At 42.9% G+C, this 21259-nt stretch overlaps 1 protein-coding gene across 2 annotated transcripts; it reads right to left on the bottom strand.

Annotated features, from left to right (window-relative positions):
• Window positions 1–5483: 5483 nt before the first annotated feature.
• On the bottom strand, window positions 5484–19990 carry LOC126986755 (lactosylceramide 4-alpha-galactosyltransferase-like). Of its 2 annotated transcripts, XM_050843134.1 has the most exons (8): window positions 19907–19990; window positions 18918–19082; window positions 16682–16775; window positions 16175–16267; window positions 15274–15467; window positions 14888–15111; window positions 13098–13304; window positions 5484–7552 (listed from the first exon to the last, which is right to left on the bottom strand). In XM_050843134.1, the coding sequence occupies exons 2-8, from the start codon at window positions 19063–19065 to the stop codon at window positions 7397–7399; spliced, it is 1116 nt and encodes a 371-aa protein (XP_050699091.1). In that variant the 5' UTR covers window positions 19066–19082; window positions 19907–19990; the 3' UTR covers window positions 5484–7396. The 2 variants fall into 2 exon arrangements, with proteins under 2 accessions (XP_050699091.1, XP_050699092.1); XM_050843135.1 differs by lacking the exon at window positions 16175–16267.
• Window positions 19991–21259: the final 1269 nt, after the last annotated feature.

Raw genomic sequence — 21259 nt, 5'->3', positions numbered from 1 at the left:
TCATGAAGAGATACTACCAGGTCCTGCACACGGGGATCTGTCATACGTGCCTACTAGCATCCACGCCGGCACAACTTAAAACCTGAGCTCAAGTGAGGTGTTCCCCCTCTGCTAAATATCCACATTATACTGCATCCCTTCCCAACCAATTACAAATCATCCCCCAAGAATAGACACCAGCCACACCAAGCTGGAATGTGTAATACCAGCAGAAGGGTAAGGGAGAGGTGGAGCTTAACCCATCCTGCCTAGGTGTCCCTCAATTAACAACCCCTCCCCCTCGACATATCCGGCTAACACCTTGTACAACCCAAAATCCTAAAAAAAAACATACATTGTAGCACCATTGTAAAAATCCTGAAGCTAATACAGATACAAGCTTATGAACTATGGACACAACATTCCTCCACTTATCGCCTTGGTGGTCGACGCACTCGGGGCGGTAAAGGTTCAGGATCAGTTTCTTCAGGGATTATTATCTCTCTGGGAGCGGTGATCCACTCCTCACTTCCACAATAAGGTTTCACCTTCTCTGCAGCCCTTTGCAGTATTCGTCCATCAAAAACATTCTCAAGTACATAACCAGAACCATCCCTGATCACTTCAACCACTCTGTAAGGGCCCAACCATTTCAGATTAAGTTTCTTACAAGTACCAGGTAGGCTACCCTCACTTTTCACCCACACCAGAGAACGCACACCGACCTTTTGGTTTCTGCGCCCACGGTTAGCTACTGCCCGAAACTTCCTTACCATTTTCTGGTGTGTCTCCCTGAGGATAGCGTGAGCTTCTGCTATAGCCTCCTCTGTACCTTCAATTTCTGGGAGACGAACACCCACCTGGCGTGGCGGACGACGCGAGAAGAAGGCAAAGTATGGCTGCTCACCCGTAGTGGTGTGCATTGCCATGTTCAGTACCTTCTGGCATGCTGGGAGCAACCTTGGCCACCGAAGAGGGTGTCCTTGACATAGGGTGGCCAACACAGACTTGAGCGTTCGGTGGTAGCGCTCGCTGATGCTGTTTCCTTGTGGATGGTATGGGGTAGTGTGGCACAGGGTAATAGTGCGGCAGAGGTTTTGGAAGGAGGCCGAACTGAACTCTCCACCATTATCCACCAGGACAGCCTTAGGAGCTCCAAAGTCTGCAATATAACTCGAGAAAGCTTCACATACTCCCTCTGTGGCCTTAGTCTTCAGGGGAAACAATTTAGTGTACCTACTGTAGTGATCTAATACAGTCAGTACATACCTAAAGCCTTGTGTACCTGCTACCATATCAACTACATCCATACTGACTCTTTCAAGAGGCTTATCTACTCCTGGCATTTCTTGCCACTGCTGCTGTAAGCCTGCAGAATGTTTCAGTTGTTGACAAGTGGAACAGGTTTTAACATAATTACATACATCAGTCTTCATTTTACACCAGAAAAATGGACTCTGCAGTGGTGAGGGTTTTCTTTTGACCTAAGTGACCTGACTGGACATGTGCATGATGGAGTGCACTCTGCTTTAAGGACTCAGGGACAACAAGACAAAATTGTTCACTGCCGTCCTTCCTGGTCACTGTATAGTATAAGATATTATCCCACAAAGAGAACTGGTTCAGGGTGCAACGAGGAAACCTTATGCGTGGAATTCTACCACCCTCAAGGTACTCAATCATTTCCTTCCATTTATCTTCCTCTAACTGCAGTGCCCTCATTTCCTCCTTGCTCTTACCCAACCATATTGGTTCTTGAGGCCTCTGTATCATCCTTACTGGCCGTGAAAGGCTATCAGCAACATGATTATCCTTTCCCTGAACATAGTGTACTATATAGTTATATTCCCTCATCTCCAGGATCCAACGGTTCATTCGGGGGGACTTGTCTTTTTCTTAAATATACTAGTGAGGGGCTGGTGGTCTGTAAAGATGGTAAACTTTGCTCCCCATAGGTAATGATGGAAGTTCCTACATGTTAGGACCACTGCTAGTGCCTCTTTATCTGTAGCTGAATACCTAACCTCTGTTGGCTTCAGCTTCTTGGAGAAGTACGCTATAGCCTTGTTTGTCCCGTCAGGCTGCACTTAGTACACCACCCACATGTGTTTTACTGGCATCAGTTGTTACAACGAATGGCTGAGAGATGTCTGCTCTTACTAGGATTGGTGCTTGTGTAAGGCACTGTTTCAATTTCTTAAAAGCTTCCTGACACTTCTCTGTCCACACAAATGCTACATTATTTTTAGTAAGGTTGGTGAGAGGAGTTGCAATTTTGGCAAATCTGGGAATATGTTTCCTATAGAAGCCACACATTCCAAGGAAACGGCGGACTTCTTTCACCTTGGTTGGGGCTTTCATGTCTCTTATTGCCTCTACATTTGACGGATCAGGCTGACATCCCTCTTCAGACACAATGTGACCTAAGAATTTCACTTGCCTCTGACCAAAGGCACATTTACTAAGACAATATTGTGGCCATCTGACGGGAAAATATAGCTGTACTGCAATTTAAGCCGAAAGGCAACCTTTTGAACCTGTACAAAGACACACCGTCACTGAAGGTGGTAACGTCTCTGCTCTCCTCGTCCAGCATTGTTATAGTAGGATATCAATGTATTATTATTATTTAATATCACCACGAATTAGGCATACAATTGTCAATGGAAAAACCCCACGACAGATAGATCACGCCACCTTATAGGAATGTCGTCCGTCAGTGTTTACCGTCTCAGTTTTGTATACTTAGCACTCCGATGGTGCGTGGAGGTCACCTTGACATACGTGACCAATTGTAACAATTATTTTCCAACCTGTAACTCGCCACTCCTTCACGAGAGTCCGACTGACACACAACGACAGTCGCTCTCGCTCCGTCGCTTCTTGTACATAAAGGCTACGAATATAATTCGCCTTAAGGAAGCTGAAGTCTTAATCAACACCCTTTAAACGCCCCCCGACAAGCCCGTTACATTTTTTTTTTTTTTTTCCTACTATAACAGCATCACCTGGAAGTAAGCATCTTTCAGGTCTAATGTGGCACAGTACTTGTTTCCTGATGCAGTTTCCACCAACTCTTCCAGTCTGGGGAGAGGATAAATGTCAGTGGTGAGGTGGCTGTTCACTTCTCTATAATCAAGACACATGCGTTTATTGCCATCTGACTTGGTAACAAGGACAATAGGGCTTAGCCAAGCTGCCGTTGAAGGTTCTATAATGTCCCTAGCTTCCATATCTTGCAGGAGATCTGCTATTATCTCTTTTGCCTTTTCCGGGTAACGGTAGGCTGGTTTCCTAACAGGCGTTGGATCACTAATACCAATGTTAACTGGGGGAGATTGAATGCATCCCAACTCATTTTTGTCCAATATGAATGTTAGGTGATGTTCCTGGATCACCTCTGCCAGAAGTTGCTGTTGCTCTTTTGATAAATGATTCCAATCTTGCTTTTCTAACAAAGCCCTAAGTTTGTCACGCCTGTCCCCCCTCCTACGCGGCTGATCTGAATGTGGGAGTAAATCGTTGTGGATGACTGTGGTGGATTTCACGTTACTGCTGTCTGGGGTTACTTGTTCATATGTCCCCAAAAGTGTCCCAACTTGGAGTACCCTGTTACTTCTACCCTTATTCTCTATAAGGCATATTATCTTATTCTCCTCATTAACTGTGCTAATGTAAGGGTAATTCAGATTACTAATACCATGATGAGGGTAAACCATGATGGTCTTCCCTTTTGCAGCCTTCACCTCTAATGGGTACAAGTGGGACTGATAAGGAAGAATGACAAGCCTTTCCCTCACTCTGAGCTGGTTAGGTGTTTTAACCCTTTGATTTTCCCTTGAAACAAGGCTCTGTACTCTTTCCACCTTGCCTGGTTTCTTTGTTACTCTGGACACAGGATAGGTGGCATTTCCCCACAGCATAAGGCGGTTTGACTGATGCCAGGTGAGGCTGGCCTGTCCTAAAACGTCACAGCCCAACAAAACATCTGAATCTAAGTAGCTGTCTGGCACTACTGGGAACCACTGTTTATAATTTTTTTCTTCTCCAACCGCTATCTCGAGCCAGGCCATTCCCACAATACGTAGAGGGGTGCCAGTCACTCCAGCTAGGTTTGGTGTTTCTTTCCTGGTACTGATCTCGCCACCTTGTCTCTCTACTACTGATTTCTTTACCAGCGTGTGGCCACTGCCTGTGTCAACTAAAGCCAGCACGATTCTCCCATTTACTGCGATGGATATTATTGGGGAAGTATTTCTTATGGATTCTAGTCAGTGTGAGTTAGATTGGGGCTTCTTCCCTGGACAATTTGGATGCCCGCGTCTACAGTACTTTCGTAGACAATCAAAACAATGACCTGGTGGTGGGCTGCGTGTACATTCACGCTGGTCGTGGGAATTACTGCGGCAGTAGGAGCAATACCGCTGTCTTCCCGGGGTGAGGCGCTCAAGCTTCTTTGAGAGTGAATCAAGTTGGTTTTTAAGCTCCTGGAGCTCACTCTTTGACTCAGATTTCGGGTTAGTGGTTTCTGAGGCAGGTTGCTCCTTCTCAACTCTACCTATTGTAGGGACATGCTTTGCAATTATGAGCTGTCTCTCGTGCTTGGTCAACAAACTTATTGAGGGGGTAACTCTCATCCAAAAAGCCTTCTACCCTTCCCTTTGCCTCTGCTGGCAATCCACTCCACAATTTCCTTTTTATGGCCTTTTCTTTGTTAGGGAGGGGGTCACTGGGGAACTTACTTTCAATAACAGCATATTTGTACATTAGAGTATTCATAAACCCTTGTGGGTTGAGAGCCCAGTCATACTGATGGCTCTCAAAATGCTGCCAGGCCCTATCAAGAGTCACCTCAGCAGCAAACTGGGTTTGTAGGAACTGTTTCAGATCCTCCCAAGACTGGCAACTATTTTTCCCCTGCTGATTATGAATGAGCATGGCAAGATCTGAACTAACTCTTGTTTTAGCCACCTTCATTCTATCCCCATCCTCGGTGGTACATTGTTCGACAAGGTCAAAGAAGAGACTGAGTTTCCCTGCAGCCTCTAAATCATCCAGTTCATGTAACTGCAGGATGGGTATGTCCCTGGGCTTAGTAGAAATAGTTTTGGGTGGAGGTGAGGTTCCTACTTCTGTCTTGACAAGGGTCTCATTATCTAGTTGGCTGAGAATTTCCCCCTGTGCAATAATAATATCCCCCAGCTCTTTCAACTTGTTCTCAAACTCTACCATCCTCACTTCTGGCTCTTGGGGTCCTCCTGTTGCCCCTGAGGACTCAAGTTTTACCTTGTCTCCAGGCATGTTGACAATTTAATTTCACTTCTCCTGACACCAACTCTCAACAAGTGAAGCCCGTCCCGAGCCTGTTGTTCACACCATCAAAGTAAATCATCCCACCGCTGCCACCATTTTGTCGTGCCGTTCATGGGCACTCTTTTTAATTAATTATGTAGGTTCATTATACCTCAAAGTAGAATTAATTATTGATCATTTAAACCACAGAGTAAAATTAGTAGTTTATTCACCCAGTCTTATAAGGCACCATTATCGCACACAGGATCATCACCTGTCCAAGTAATATAGGTACCACGACTTTAAGAAAGTTACTTGAGGTAATTATTGTTTAGGGATTCTGATGGTGAACTAAGGGTCATAGGACAGGGTCCACTTATTAGAGGTTAGCTTACGTATCTTACATCACTGATTACACTTATAAATACCATGAACACAGGTTAACATTAACACCTTAACCTAGCATGCACACATGGCAATAAGCAGCACCAACATAATACTGTTTCCACCCACACGGGGAAACACAGACTCCACCATTCCACACCTTAATTAAGTCCTAACTAAAACTAGTGTGTTTGCGCTTATCCATTGTTACCCCTGAGAACGACACACATACCACCCTTTTGGCCTTCTCCTTCCTTCCTCTCTTCACACACCCTGCCACAGTCAATCCCCCACAACGCAGCTTCAAAAGTGTTTACTGCTGCATGTTGGCCTTAATTGGTCTGGGCGACGCCCAGCTTCCCATCTGTCAGGCTTGCCTTTGGCGAACCTGAAAGGGGCGATGTCGCTCGTGAGAATCCAGTCTCAGTTATAGTATTATAGCCAAAGTGAGTTGAACACCGTGAACAGTTCTTTCCTCACCTGAAAGGGGCGATGTCGCTCGTGAGAATGAGCTCGCTCCCACAACCTAATGCGAGGAAGGGGCGTTAGTCTCGGCCCCAAAATGCCTTGGTGTGACGTCACGGAGTGACAAACTGACCGCAGGTTAGGCCTGCTTGAGACCTGAGATTTCCTTGGTAGGCCTCCAGTATCAATATAAGGTCTCTGGTATTTTATTTCCATTATAAATATTTACCGTTCTCCCGCAATAATTAAAAGAAGGGAAATTGACCACTTTTGGCAACAATACCCTGTTTTGACCCCTGACACCTCTGAATTTTGTTGACACTACAGATTGTAGGGGAGATATGGGAGCACAACAGCCTCTTTGTTTCAACACCCATCTCTTCCCTCTCGCTCTCTCTCTCTCTCTCCCTTCTCTCTCATACTTCTTTCTCTCTCTCCCCTCTCATACTTTTCATTTTTTTCCTCCTCTTGTGTACTTCCTTCTTTCCTTTCTCTCTCTCTCTCTCTCTCTCTCTCTCTCTCTCTCTCTCTCTCTCTCTCTCTCTCTCTCATGAGAAACCCACATACATATATAACTGGTTGCGCAAACACCCCAGGTTAACTCTATTTACATGGGGAAAAATACCATTACAATTGTAGTACATTTCGGGCCATTACAATGACCTGTGTGTATAACAGCTTGGTATGTACATATCACGCACCCTTACAAATTCACTATCAGTGCACTCAAAAAGGACATGAAATTCATCTCCCACAACACCAGCATCATACTTATTACAACGCCGATCTTCTCTATTTACACCTTGATACCTGCCAGCATTAACAGGCAATCTGTTGTTACAAGTTCTTAATCTCGTCACCATTATTCGGTTGCTCTTCTGTAACCTTGAAATACACCACTCCATGCCATAATCCACCTTAAACATTTTGTAGCTACTACATAGAGATTTTGTTACTATGTTACTATGTTGCTGTGCCAAGTTGCAATCCACTGATCTTTCAATCTCAATTCCACAGCTTTTTTAACCCATGTTGTATTGGGAACATCTTGAGACAACCATAACCATGACGTACCACACTCATTACATATGTTTTTAATAGAGGCTAACCATGGAGAAGTATAAATCCCAAACCTATCCAAATGTAACAAGCAGTGATACATTACATAACTTTTGTGTGTGTGTGTGTGTGTGTGTGTGATTTTGTTTCACCCAGGGTAAATACATCATTATTGATACATTAATGAGATACTAATATTTTAGTCAATTCTCTATTCTCAGTAAATATCTGAGTGGGCTGTGGCAATTCGAAAGGTAAATGGACAGAATTTTCTGGCTAGCACTTCGATTAAGGTGTTGTTGTTTACCTTCACATAAATATTCTTGGTAAACTTGTTCCAGAAGTGTGCGCCGAAGCTCTTGGAGGTGAATATCTGAAGAGACAAAATGTGAAATGAGCGAACAGAAAAACAAAATATATGGATTTCCATGTGGCCATGCCCTTACTTAAAAAAAAAAAATCATTTGGGGCGAAAGTTTTTTTATGATACTCTTTGACTGGCCAATAAGTATTCATTTAAAAAGAAATGTAAAAGTTCTTTCAGTGGCTTCTGGCATCTAATCGAAAATATAACATCAATGCGACTTAATCTATCCCACCTTTTATGCCCTCTCTGTCTGAAATCCCCAATGACTATAGAAAAATGTCTGCACTAACACCCTTCTGGTGAAACTCTTCTGACTCTGCCTGCTAACACTTATCTTAACTACTTGCTGGAAGTACGCATACATGCAACCAATGCATTAGATGGGTGAGTGTTCCAACCATACAAAGTAATAACCTGCATTTTTATTTCCTTGCCTTGGAACCTATCCTTAACAAGAATTTTCGTAACCATCTATGAACTTTCAGTTGTCTCTCTTTTCCTAGTTATGTGATGTGACTACTATTCTAACTGATGGGGAGCACACGCCCGGGGGCGCGTCGCCTCACTCACTCACCGCCCATACTCTCTGGCGGTCCTCGGGAGCAAGTTCCCACGCATATGCCCTACCCATCCCTAGTCCTTCCCGGCAGAATCGGCTGATTTGCCCCAGCCATGAATTACGTGGGCGTCCCTTTGGTCTCCTCCACCAGGGTTGTTTCGAACAGAAACAACCCTGTGAGCAGGATCGATGTCCGGGAGGCATACCACGCGTCCATATCGCCGGAGTTGGCGGACTAAGCAGGTAACAGGACCCGATTCAGTTTCACGGAGTAGCCGCTGGTTTGACACAGTCATTCCAGCGAAACCCCATGATACTGCGAAGGCACTTAGTACCAAAGGCATAGACACGCCTCTCATCCCTCAAAGTCATACAGTATGACAGGAAGCACAAGCGACTTAATTATTCGAATCTTTGTCCGCCTGCATATTTATCGACAACGCCTTATTCTCGTTTTGATCGAGTTCATAACACCGTAAGAAAAGCCAAACCGTCGTGAAGCTTTTACATAAGAACATAAGAACGCAGGAGTCTGCAAGAGGCCGGTAGGCCTGTACGAGGCAGCTCCTTTGACCCTAAGCTCCCGTGTATCTAACCCCACCTAATATCGCTGTCCATGAATTTATCTAGTCTATTTTTGAATGTGACAATTGTATTGGCACTCACCACATGACTGCTAAGCCTATTCCACTCATCCACCACCCTGTTAGTAAACCAATTTTTGCCTATGTCCCTGTTGAATCTGAATTTATCCAGTTTAAACCCGTTACTTCGTGTCCTACCCGGTTCTCTTACCAACAAAACCTTATGAATGTCTCCCTTATTAAAGCCCTTCATCCATTTATAAACCTCGATCATGTTTCCACGCACCCTTCGCCTTTCTAGAGAATGCAAGTTTAACTGTTTGAGTCTTTCCTCGTATGGCAAGTTTCTCAACCCCTGAATCATCTTAGTCATCCTCCTCTGCACCGATTCTAACATTTTGATATCCATTCTATAGTAGGGTGACCAGAACTGAACCGCATAGTCAAGATGAGGTCTAACTAATGCTAAATATAGTTTGAGGAAGACTTCGGGGCTTCTGTTGCTTACGCTCCTTGAAATAAATCCCAGTACCCGATTAGCTCGAGTTCTAGCTTGAACGCATTGTGCCCTTGGACGGAGATCAGAGCTCACTAAGACCCCTAAATCCCTCTCGCACCCAGACCTACTTATGAGAGTGTCATTTAAACAATAGTTATGTGAGGGGTTGTTCCTACCTACACTCAGAATACTGCACTTCCCTACATTGAACTCCATCTGCCATTTATCCGCCCAGTCATATAATCTGTTGAGTTCACCTTGGAGAATACTAGCGTCCTGATCCGACTCCATTACTCTACCGATCTTGGTATCATCTGCAAATTTACTAACATCACTACTAATTCCTGTATCTAAGTCATTGATATAAATAATAAACAAAAGTGGACCTAATACCGAACCTTGTGGGACCCCACTCGTAACACATCCCCAGTCAGATCTTTTATCATTGATTTGCACTCTTTGCTTCCTATTGCTAAGCCACGCCTTGACCCAGTTCAAAACTTTACCCTCTACTCCGTGAGCCTGTAATTTAAGCAACAGTCGTTGGTGAGGAACTTTGTCAAACGCTTTACTAAAATCAAGATAGATTACATCATAATTTTCATCTCTGTCAACCGCCTCAAATACTTTATTGTAGAAGGACAAGAGATTGGTGAGGCATGACCTACCTTTTGTGAACCCATGCTGCGAGTCGTGAATTAAGCTATGTTTCTCTAAATGCTCCCGAATGTTCCTGGCTATTATGGACTCCAGCATCTTGCCTATAACCGATGTTAAGCTAATTGAGCGATAGTTTGAAGCAACTGACCTGTCCCCCTTTTTAGAAATCGGCGTCACATTAGCTACTTGTCATAGGCTCGGCACATAATTAGTATTTACCGACATCTTAAAGATGTCGGTTAGTGGGTCACTGATTACATCACCTAACTCCTTTAATACCCTCGGAAATATCCCGTCAGGACCTGGCGACTTGTTCTTCTTAAGCTTATCTATCTCATCCTGAACTACTTGCCTGGTAATGATTATATCCCTCAATTTATCGCCATCCCCGCCCTCGTACACCTGAACTCTTTCCGGTATAGTCGTTCGATCCTCCTGTGTGAATACTGAAAGGAAGTAGTCGTTCAACAATGTGCTCACATTTTCGTAATTTTCTACTAGCTCCCCTGTGTTTGTTTTCAGTGGTCCAATTTTCTCCCGTGTTTTTGTTCTATACATCTGAAAGAAGCCCTTAGGATTACTTTTCGCCTCATTTGCTACTTTGATTTCATAGTTCTTTTTTGCTATCCTGGTGTTTTTCTTAACTAATCTAGATAGTTCGACGTACCGGCCCCTGAGATGTGGTTCCCCATTCTTTATTTTCTGATAAATTCCCTTCTTTAACCCAATCTCGTGTTTTAGTCCACGAGTCATCCATTTAGGATCATTGTTTTCTTTTCTAAGTGTTCGCTGTGGTATATGCTGTCCTTGCCCCTCTACTATTACTCTAACTAAATTATTGTAAGATATTTCTACCTGGTTCTCCTGGCTCTCCAATCCGCAGTTCTGGCCCTCATGAATCCCTAAATTATCCCAGTTTACCCCTTCAAGATGTCTTCGAAGCCCCTCGTAGTTTGCTCTTCTAAAATCTGGCACTAACACTGGGTTTGGTTCGCGGGTTACCGCGACATTCTCACCACATGTAGAACAGACTGAACTGCATGCCTCCAAGCGACTGGACCTTGGTTTTGGCCCAGGGGCTTCGTCTCCTCATGCACCACTTCGAGAGCCATCAACAGAACCTTCAGCATCATCAGCAAACACAGGATCAGTGACCCTGATGTTGACAATAGATGCTCTGCAAGAACTTTGATCGGCATCTTTGCCTAATACCATGCAAGAGTTGAAAAATGATGGAGCATGGACGCACCCCTGCCTCACACCCGAATTAACAGGAAAAGAAGCCGTAAACGCCTCCCCCACACGTAACAACACTCTCAGTCCCAGAATAAAGGCCAGTCTTCAGGTCACTAATCCTTGCAGGAATCCCAGAGAGCCTCACGATGCACTGAGTCAAATGCCTTCTTGAGATCGTCATGGTTAGCAAGAAGCCCCTGTCGAAACTCATGTCGGTGTTCCACTAGGACGCAAAGTGCTAGGATCCGGTCAATTATTGACTTGCCGGGCGTGAACCCGGATTGCTCAGGTCTATGAACCTTTAGCAGATGAAATTGAATTCACATCAGCTGCAGATGAGCGACCATCTTACCCGGCACACTGAGCAGAGTAATACCACGGTAACTGTTGCAGTCCTGTTGCTCCCCCGGATGTGACTACCATTCAGATATTTTATGTGACACGACAAATTTCACTAACGTGTAGTCTGTCAATCAGAGCAGTTCCATACCTCGAAAAAAGATGCCAGATTATCTGGAAAGCATAATATGGTACAGAAAACTGGGTCTACTATAAAAATAAATTTTTGCTTATCCCACTGTAATTCATAACAAAGTTATGAATATTGAGAACATTTTTGTTTAATAATCTTTGACACAGATGCGGTATTATGATAAATTAAATTATGGACCTTTGGTTGGATCGCTGTACAATCTACGACCTGGGGAAAAAATATTCGTTGTATATTTATTTACAAAAAACTTCTGTACTTTCAATTTTAGGCACTTCATACACTAAAGCAATTTATAAATCATGAACACAGACTATACTTGTTCACATGTATTAATACTGCTTGGCATTATTTATTGAGATGGTCCGTAACCAAACCAAAACAAACCTTCTTTTTTTGACCCGTAACGCTTTGTATCGCTTCTTAAGTCTTCCTCTCGGTCCTCTGTTCTTATTCACACACTTTGCTTTTCAATAGTATTGTGTTACATATCTTTCCTCACTGTAATACGGTATTGTATTATAATTTTCTGTTTGTCGTTGAAATAACTTGTTTTCATTGTTTTTACTGTGCACTTATTCAAGCATTTGTGCCCTTTTTTCTCCAGCACTGCATCAGGAACACTTTTGCCAGCTTTACAATTCTTCTTTCTGTTTCCTTTTTGTCTCCATACAGCCCTAACACAGTGCAGATTGCTCCGTTGTCCTCCTCTAGCCTCCTAGCCCACTCCTCCCTGCCTATTACCGTCACTACTCCTGCTACTAACTCCCCTCTCTGCCTCTCGTAGTTGCTACATTCTACAATTAGGTGTTCCACTGTTTCTTTCTCCCCTGTCCTACAGCTACAGTTCTGGTTTCCCCCTTTGTGTTGGTAGGTCTCGGTGAGGGTGAGTTCGGCCGCTCAGCCGCTCCTTTCGGCACCGTGCGGGTTTCGGCCTTTTAAATATCTCTTTACCACGAGTTCTACTGACTAGATTCTGTTCGGTACTTGCCAGATTAAACATTAGTCTTCGTGGAATCTATTGGAAAAATGGTTCAAGCTATACATGCGGCAGGAGAGTAGAAAAAAAATGCGAGAATGGTGTAAGCTTAGTTGCGAGTATTTAGCTTGTAATAACTGAATGGTAGAGTGTTTCTCACCAGTTCACGTTAAAAATGTTAGCCTAAAAACTTGGGATCAATGTCTTATAGAATATAGGCACAGTGCAGTGCATCATAATTTATTACGTGAGAGATTTTAGAGTGTGCGAGTCCTCATCGCTTCAACAGGCCCTGACAGAGTTTTAGTTAAAGTAGCTAGCGATCACTGGCAATTTTGGGGTTACGGAACTGCTCCTATTGTACGAAACTTAAAGATATAGCCTGATGTTTATCGATGAGGGGTGGTGGAGCCACTTGCCTGGGTATGGTTATCCTATCTAACACAAATTTTGACTGGATACGCAGTCGGCTGACTAGGAAAGGAACTGATGAGTTTCCTGTCCAGGCAAAACTAAAAAAAAAAGTAGCTTTAGAGAACCTCACCTTATCGAAGTCCTTTCCTCCTCCTGGACGGAAGTACTTCGAGTAAGTATTATAAAGAACTGAGTAGAAGGATATTTTCGGGTATATTGTGAAGTTCCCTGGGCAGGTCACTGGGGCTCTCTTAAATAGGTCGGAAAGGTTCTTCTTACAAATCTTTTTTACCGCCTTTGTGATGGCCAAAATTCCAATGCTTCCCCACTTCCTGGGCTGCAAGAAGGTAAAAAAAAAAATGTTTAAGGAAGCAAAAGAAAAAAAGTATTGGTCACTGGTTTACAGTGACCAATTGATGAAAAGTGTATTGTGATAGACTTATTTGGATGATGGGTACAAAATTGGTTGATTACACATATGCTAATGAAATTAAATTAATTATATCTTACCCCTAAACTACAGAGACAAGGTCATGCTCAATTATTAATTTACCAAGTGATATGAATAGATGGAATGTTGACTGATTATTGATTAGTGGCACTGAAAAAAAATTGTAAAGGGATGGGAAGTAAAGAAAGGAGGAGTTAGAGCCATGCAAAACATAATGGTTCGAGGGATGGAGGACAAGAAAATGGGCTAAAGACTATAAGAGCACGTCCAGCTGTTGTATCCGAAGCTCCACCAAGGCATCAACTGGCATGACTTGAAAAGAGGGATACAATAGGAAGTACACCAAAGATGGTGATGGCAATATCTGCGTGATGCTATGGAACTTATAACACACAATGTGTGTGTGTGTGTGTGTGTGTGTGTGTGTGTGTGTGTGTGTGTGTATCTATCCTTTATCCTTTCATTATTTTTACTGAGGACGTGGACTTAACCGACAGCCTGGAAACTGGAAACCTCACATCTCCTCTCTCATTAAATCAGCCTCCTCGAGGATGGGCGTTCTGTATCGTCTCCGCCAGTTCTCCCCCCGCACAAATGATTTCCATATACAGGGGCCTTGTCCTCCCTCGTATGGAGTATGCTTCTCACGCGTGGGGGAGCTCCACTCACACAGCTCTTCTGGACAGAGTGGAGGCTAAGGCTCTTCGTCTCATCATCTCTCCTCCTCTTACTGACAATCTTCTACCTTTTAAATTCCGCAGCCATTTTGCCTCTCTTTCTATCTTCTATCGATATTTTCATACTGACTGCTCTTCTGAACTTGCTAACTGCATGCCTCCCCCACTCCCGCGGCCCCGCTGCACACGACTTTCTACTCATGCTCATCCCTATACTGTTCAAACCCCTTATGCAAGAGTTAACCAGCATCTCCATTCTTTCATCCTCTTCACTGGTAAACTCTGGAACAGCCTTCCCTCGTCTGTATTTCCTCCTGAAGAGTGTATCAAGACACCTCTCCACCCGAAATTGACCTCTCTTTTGGCTACTCTTTTCTTTTATCTTTTATGGGAGAGGCGAGTGGCGGCCTTTTTTGTGTGTGTAAAATAAAATAAAAGATTTTTTAAAGGGAACATCAGAGTTACAAGCTGTTCCCCGGTGTCCTATTTCTCTTAATTTCCAGGTTAGTGTTCATGGGCAATATAATTGTTAGGAGGTTTGAAGAGTTGACACTCTTCATTGTGAGTTTACAAGGTTTATAATGTTCGAATTTTCTACTGGTATTCGCTTACCTACAATCCCATTTATTCAATAATCTTTAAATAGCCAATAAATACAAATGCATCAAGGTCAAATTCATCCCCTTTCAAGTATTATAAGATGCATTTACTATGTATTATCTCGTCTGTTCAGTGCATTTTTTCACCGAGCTCCCTCCTTCATCAGTGAAAAATAGAAAAAGTGAACATTACCTCAAATTGTTGAGCCATGAAATTCATCAGGTAGCTGAGGAATGGATGGTTGGCATGGAAGCTTAAAAAGGCATTGCACACCCTGTCGGAGGTTTCCATGCCAATGCCATTAAGCGGCAGCGTGAAGGGTTGCAGATTAATCATGTCGGTGTCACTGTACACGCCGCCAAAATGCCACAACAGTAGCACACGCAACATGTTACTCATCTGGATGATGGGCCACGCTGAAACACAAAGAACATCTAGTATATTCATATATTCAACAAGTTGTTTGTTGTTCTCCACATGGAGAGAGAGAGAGAGAGAGAGAGAGAGAGAGAGAGAGAGAGAGAGAGAGAGAGAGAGATTAAAAAAATAAAACTACAACCGCCGCCACCATCACTCACAGTCCTTCCGAGTCCAATTCCGTCCGTTGAAGAACGACTCAAGAGGCGTGTTTGTGAACAAATCATCGAGGTCAGCACCCACAACTTGAAGGTTATCATAGTGCTTCAGGAGGGTCGAGAGATGCTCCGTCTCCTCTGCCCTACCCGAGGTGAGCAGAAACCATACATGACGACCTGGATTCAGCCTCGCCCAGCTGCCGGAGTAGCAATCGGAAGATCTGAATAAAAAGACTGAATGGGCGTGTCGGGAACTGGCATCCCGGAGCAAATGAAAGTAAAATAAACGGAGGAAGTAGTTGCTGAGAAGTACAAAGGAGAGATGAAGTAAAACGAGTGAGTGTGAGTAGAGGAAAACACGACTGTCAGTATGTATGGAGGAGGGTGGGATTCTAAACCTTTTCCTAACATTTGACCATTTACAATGATTCTGTTTAAATATGCTTTCCGTTGGACTCCTCTGAACACGAGTTTATATCTGTACTCTGTCCTATTGACGCCGCGTAGCCGATGAACTGACCGAAGAGATGATGGTACTTCCGTGCATAAGAAAACAAAAGGCTAAAGTGTTTCGATTTCCATTTGAATGATTACTGTTTCTCCATCAAAGATTGTTTTTATTTGGCCAGTATATTAAAGGAGTGACTGTCTCAAGGATGGAAACGCACATTCCACACACTCTTATAATTATTCTTTCTGCTTTATATATATATATATATATATATATATATATATATATATATATATATATATATATATATATATATATATATATATATATATATATATATATATATATATATATATATATACACCTAAAGGACTAGGCAATGGTGCAACAAAACACAAGTGATAAGGAGCGCATCCCACCCCTTATTATTTCCTCATGCTGCTGTTTACTTGCCTTTCAACGGCGCACCAGGCACGATAAAGCGGTCTTGAGTTGCACGACGTGTACACCAGAAAAATGTTATTGTCCTTTACTGGCGTCACGTCTCTGCTGGGAAAAGGCTGAGCGTTGGAAAAACAGATCACATGTTACATGTTGGTGTACACTGTACAAAATAAGTTCCTTTACACACACGAGACGACGGACATCAAAGTTTTATATAAGATGTAAAGGACTACCCCAGATAAAAGTAGTTTTTCACATACATGAACCAAACAATATTACACACGAGTTTAATGACATACACGAAATAAAGATTCATTCATGATATAATAGTGTATTATAGACATATGATGTAGGCTTTTGTATGACTAGTCACTGCAAATACTAAACGCATGTATGCACGCAACACGTTAACTATCGTCGTTGTCCTCCTCCTCCTCCTCCTCCTCCTTCAAGTTATCGTCTTCATTCCCCTCCTCCTCATAGTCATCATATGAAACAGAAAAAAAACTAACTCACCTGAACAGCAGCTTCAGAGGTTTGCCCGTCTGTTGGGTCGTGAGATTATCCTTCTCGCACACCACTTCCCGCCACCACGGCTGACGCTCACCTCCTGCACCCGTAGTGGTAGTAGTAGTATCATTATTATTAACATTACTATCATTACTATGTCATCGTTATTTTTTTTACTATTACTATTATTATCATTATTATAATTATTATTATTATTATTATTATTATTATTATTATTATTATTATTATTATTATTATTATTATTTTTATCATCATCATTATTGGCAGCATTAGTAATATTAGTAGTATTATCATTAAGTATTATTATCAGTAGTGGTGGTATAGTCAAACCATTTCAAATAGTCCGTTTGGGCGTTTGATTCCGCAGGTCTTTTCCTCCCCTCTGATCTGCCACAGTCCCAACATCTATTTTTTCCTCTCATATGTCACCTATAGGCATAGCTGGGCGTTATCGCGATAAGTTATCGCGATACTTTATCGCTGATAACAAAATCGGATTATCGACCATCCGCTACTTATTTAAATATATATCGGTATCTTCGTTACTTTTGTAACCAAACTAGCGATAATCGCTACTTTTTTTCCGCCTCTCAGAAAAAAACGTTGTCTCCCTACTGCGCATGCGTGGCCCGGTGTTGTATGAAAAAACTTCGGGGTATGAAATATCTTCGGTGATGAGATTTCATGCTTAGATCATGAAAATTAAAACACTAGGTTATTTTTTTTTTATGCTACTCAAAAATCAATATATCATAGAGAAAAATCATTTAACTTTGCCCCAAAAATGATTATTCACTGCCTCAAATTTGATATTCCATATTCGTTTGTGACCATGCCATGATACTGAAGGCACCCGGTGTTGTGTTATTTGGTGTCCCATCGTCAAAAGCTGGCGCTTTTGTTTACAAACACTGGTCTCTCGTGAACTGCGCATGCTCAGGCCATTAAGTGTAGACCTGTTCAGTCTCACAATGCTTTTTTAACACATTAAGAGTTGCTGGAAAGCTGAATCAAACATACAGTACCACCATCCTCGCTGTTTCTAGAACGACGTACACTCTGTACATATAAATACAACTCGTACAGAGTGTCGTTCTAAAAACAGCGAGGATGATGGTAGTGGTACTATATGTCTGATTCAGCCTTCCAGCAACTCTTAATTACGGTTTAAAAGCTTTGTGAGACTGTACAGGTCTACGCTTGCTGGTCTGAGCATGCACCGTTCACGAGAGACCAGTGTTTGTAAACAATTTTTGACGGTGGGGACGCCAAACAACACAACACCGATTCAGGCATTTTTAGTATTACCGTCCATATGTGCGTGTCAACGTGTGGTTTTAAGGTTTTGTAAGTTTCCTAAAATACAGATAATGAAATTTGAATTCATCAATGTTGTTCTATCTGAAATATCAATATAGTATCGTTTTCGCCTATCGGACTTATCGCTAGCTAGTATCGGAATTTTGGATTTATATCGGGTATCGGTTATCGGTTATCGCCTATATTTGTGCCTCTAGTTAACGAATATCGGTTATCGCCGTTAAGGTTTTTCATTATCAGTTATCGGTTATCGGGAATAAGGTTTTCTGTTATCGTGCCCAGCTATGCCTATAGGTAACATATGAGAGGAAGGGATAGGTGTTGGGACTGTATGGCAGAGAAGAGGGGAGGAAAGGACCCGCGGAATCAAACACCCAAACGGACTATTTGAAATGGTTTGACTATAGTAATGATAGTGACGGTAGCAGTATTAGTGGCATGCGTGCTTGTCATGGCATTTCACAAGGCGCCCTAGTTGTCAGCGGGCGAATGTGGCTTACAAAGATTTACAAAGAAAATCAGACCACACAGACCCCATGGTCCAGACTAGGTGGTCTGTCCTTAAACCTAAGTGATTCTACATTAATCAGATGGCTCCATAACGTTGCATTTCTACTCTAGTTAATATTAAGTTCAATGAAGTGTATGGAAGGAGTCCTAAGTTTAAATCTGTACGTTGGCTTACAATTTATCAGCCATCGCCGAGTCGAGGATGATAATATACATGCTGTTATGAACCCCTCTTTTGTTGAATTGTGTCAAGGGGAGCACCAGGAGGCACCAAGAACCCGGAAACAAGATGAAAATTTACGTAATCGCTAAAAAATCATTCACCCGCACGAGTTGGGGCAGACCCCAGCGCCCACAACACTTGGACTGCACACAGAAACAAAAGTCTTACCCGTGTTCTGAAGGTCGGAGGATAAGGGCGTAATGTTTCGAAAGACTTTGGTGTAGTAATAAACGGTCTTTTCACTGCCTCGTTGATGGTAAGAGAAGAAGCAGAAGCACGCCAGCACCATCGCCAGGAGGACATATTTGTGTCTCATGCCTCACACCCACTAACCTAAAGACAGGACGGTCCTTTTACGGATGAATCATTTTCTTAACAAAAACATGAACATATATTTTTTTGACATAATAGGACAGACTTTAAAGGAGATAGATTGCTTTCTTAGAAGACAGAAGCAAAAACTGAAAGAAAAAGAAGCAAATGATAACTTGTTAATAATGCCTTTACCTAAGACTAGGTTATACGTCATAAATGTGATAACATGCGAATATATTTCTATACATACATATGTAAAAATAATATGTTTATGCCTAGGAGTAGCTGACAGACACTGAACTCCGTTTAAATATTCTCTTAAGACAAACTTTTCATTTCGGATTGGAAGAAGTATCTTCACTACATCTAAATATCATCTAAGACAAAATCTTCGATTCGGATTGGAAGAGCTATCTTCACTCCATTTTTTTTTTTACGTGCCAGCCTATGGCGCCGGTAGGCTTTCTTGAGGGGCCTGGTTGGTGGTCGGCCCCAGCCCTTCATGGCGCAGGCAAGTGTTTTATAGTGGCGCCATCTTTTCTTGGCTCATGCTGCCCCCCAGAGATCGTTCTTGATTCACGTGGACGGTTTCCTCTAGAGTCTGGGTTGATGGGTGGTCTTCAGGACAGCATGTGGGTAGTCTTAGGCCACTCGGCGGTGACTGATAAATCCTAGGTAGTAGCGGCGGATTCGAACCCGCGTCGTCCAGTACGCGGTGAATACGGGGCCCGCATGCTAACCACTGAGCCACCGCCTCCCCTCTAAATATTATCTGAAGACAAAATTTTCGATTCAGAGCAGAAGAGCTGCCTTTATACCCAACTCCGAACAGATAAACGTACCAGTCACAGTAACACCAGAAAAGCTATGATCTGTGTGAAGTAGGAAAGCAGAGGGATCAATGTACAGACTGTAAACTAGACAAGTGATGAACTGAATTCAGCACAAGTGGGCATGTAAAATATTCGTGAACGATTTCAACAACAGCGGAAGTGACGCCAGCGTGGCAAACTGTGCGAAATACCAAGGTAAATATTATTTCTGGTGGCTATAAAAAAAAATTTATTTGTTGGCTCTGCTGCTGTACTCCGCAATCAAGGCGGCATTATTGAGACGGAGAAAATATTGCTGCAGATGAGTTCGAAACCGAAATCTGGAATGCGAGATTAAGCAAGTGTTCAAGGTAGGAGGTTCGTGATGAAACAGGTTTTAAAAAAATTCACAGGTGACATCTCTTGTTGTTGGTGTTGAAGTTGGAGCCTTTTTTTTTTTTTTTTTTACATTGCGGCCTATTGCGCCGGTAGGCTTCTTCCCGGTGGATCCTGATGGTCGGTCCAAGGCTTCTTTCCGGTGGGTCCTGATGGTCGGCCCAGCCCGTTCTGGCACAGGCGAGTGTTTATAGTGGCGCCATCTTGCATTGGCTCATGCTGCCCTCCCCGAGCTCATCTTTGATCCTAGAATCTAGAGTCCGGGTTGATAGGTGGTCTTCTGGACAGCATGTGGGTAGTTTTAAGCCACTCGGCGGCGGCTGAAAAATCCCAGCTTGGTGGCACCGGGCGGGGATTGAACTCGCGTCCTCCTGAACACGGGGCCGTTACTTTGACGACTCAGCCACCGCCTGGTGGTGGTGGAAATGGCAGTTGTGGTGGTGGTGGTGGTGATGATGATGGTTGTGGTGGTGATGATGATGACTCGAAATGCACGCTAATTTATATTCAGTAACCATTATATTAAAATTTCTTGCAGATGTATTTGCTCAACTTGATGAAAATGTTCTTTTTCTTTCCTCTCGTTTTAGCTTGTACCGATGATATTTCTCCTTTCTCTTCCTATTCTTGATCCTAAAAGTTCTCTTAGGTCCCCTGTGGCCACTCAGTTGAATGCGGATCTTCATTTATTTTTTCTTGGTGTCAGCGTTGGGGCATGAAATCATATTCTGCCAAGACCATAGTCGCGGCATACAGGTCTGAGGTGTATATTATCGTACTCTGGCAGCCTGCTGTCATACAGGGTGTCCAATTCCGTGGATATTATATGATGGCCTACATTTTGGAGACAGTTGTCAGTATCAATAATATGACGGCAGCAATCAGGAATCCGTTAAATATAGTCGATTTTGAGTTTCAAATGATTAATACTATCTCACAGCTGTTTTGTTAACTTATAACATGGCTCTCCAAACTATGGCCCGGGGG

This window comes from Eriocheir sinensis, chromosome 62 (genome assembly GCF_024679095.1).
Source record: "Eriocheir sinensis breed Jianghai 21 chromosome 62, ASM2467909v1, whole genome shotgun sequence".
In the NCBI taxonomy this organism is placed as follows: domain Eukaryota; kingdom Metazoa; phylum Arthropoda; class Malacostraca; order Decapoda; family Varunidae; genus Eriocheir; species Eriocheir sinensis.
This window is presented reverse-complemented; position numbering and strand designations above follow the sequence as displayed.

Coding starts and splice junctions, on each gene's coding strand:
- LOC126986755 (XM_050843134.1), bottom strand. CDS start 19,065: ATGAGACACAAATATGTCCTCCTGGCGATGGTGCTGGCGTGCTTCTGC. Junction 15,112..15,273: donor GAATTGGACTCGGAAGGACT/GTGAGTGATGGT, acceptor TTTGTGTTTCAG/CGTGGCCCATCATCCAGATG. Junction 13,305..14,887: donor TCATGGCTCAACAATTTGAG/GTAATGTTCACT, acceptor ACCTTCTTGCAG/CCCAGGAAGTGGGGAAGCAT.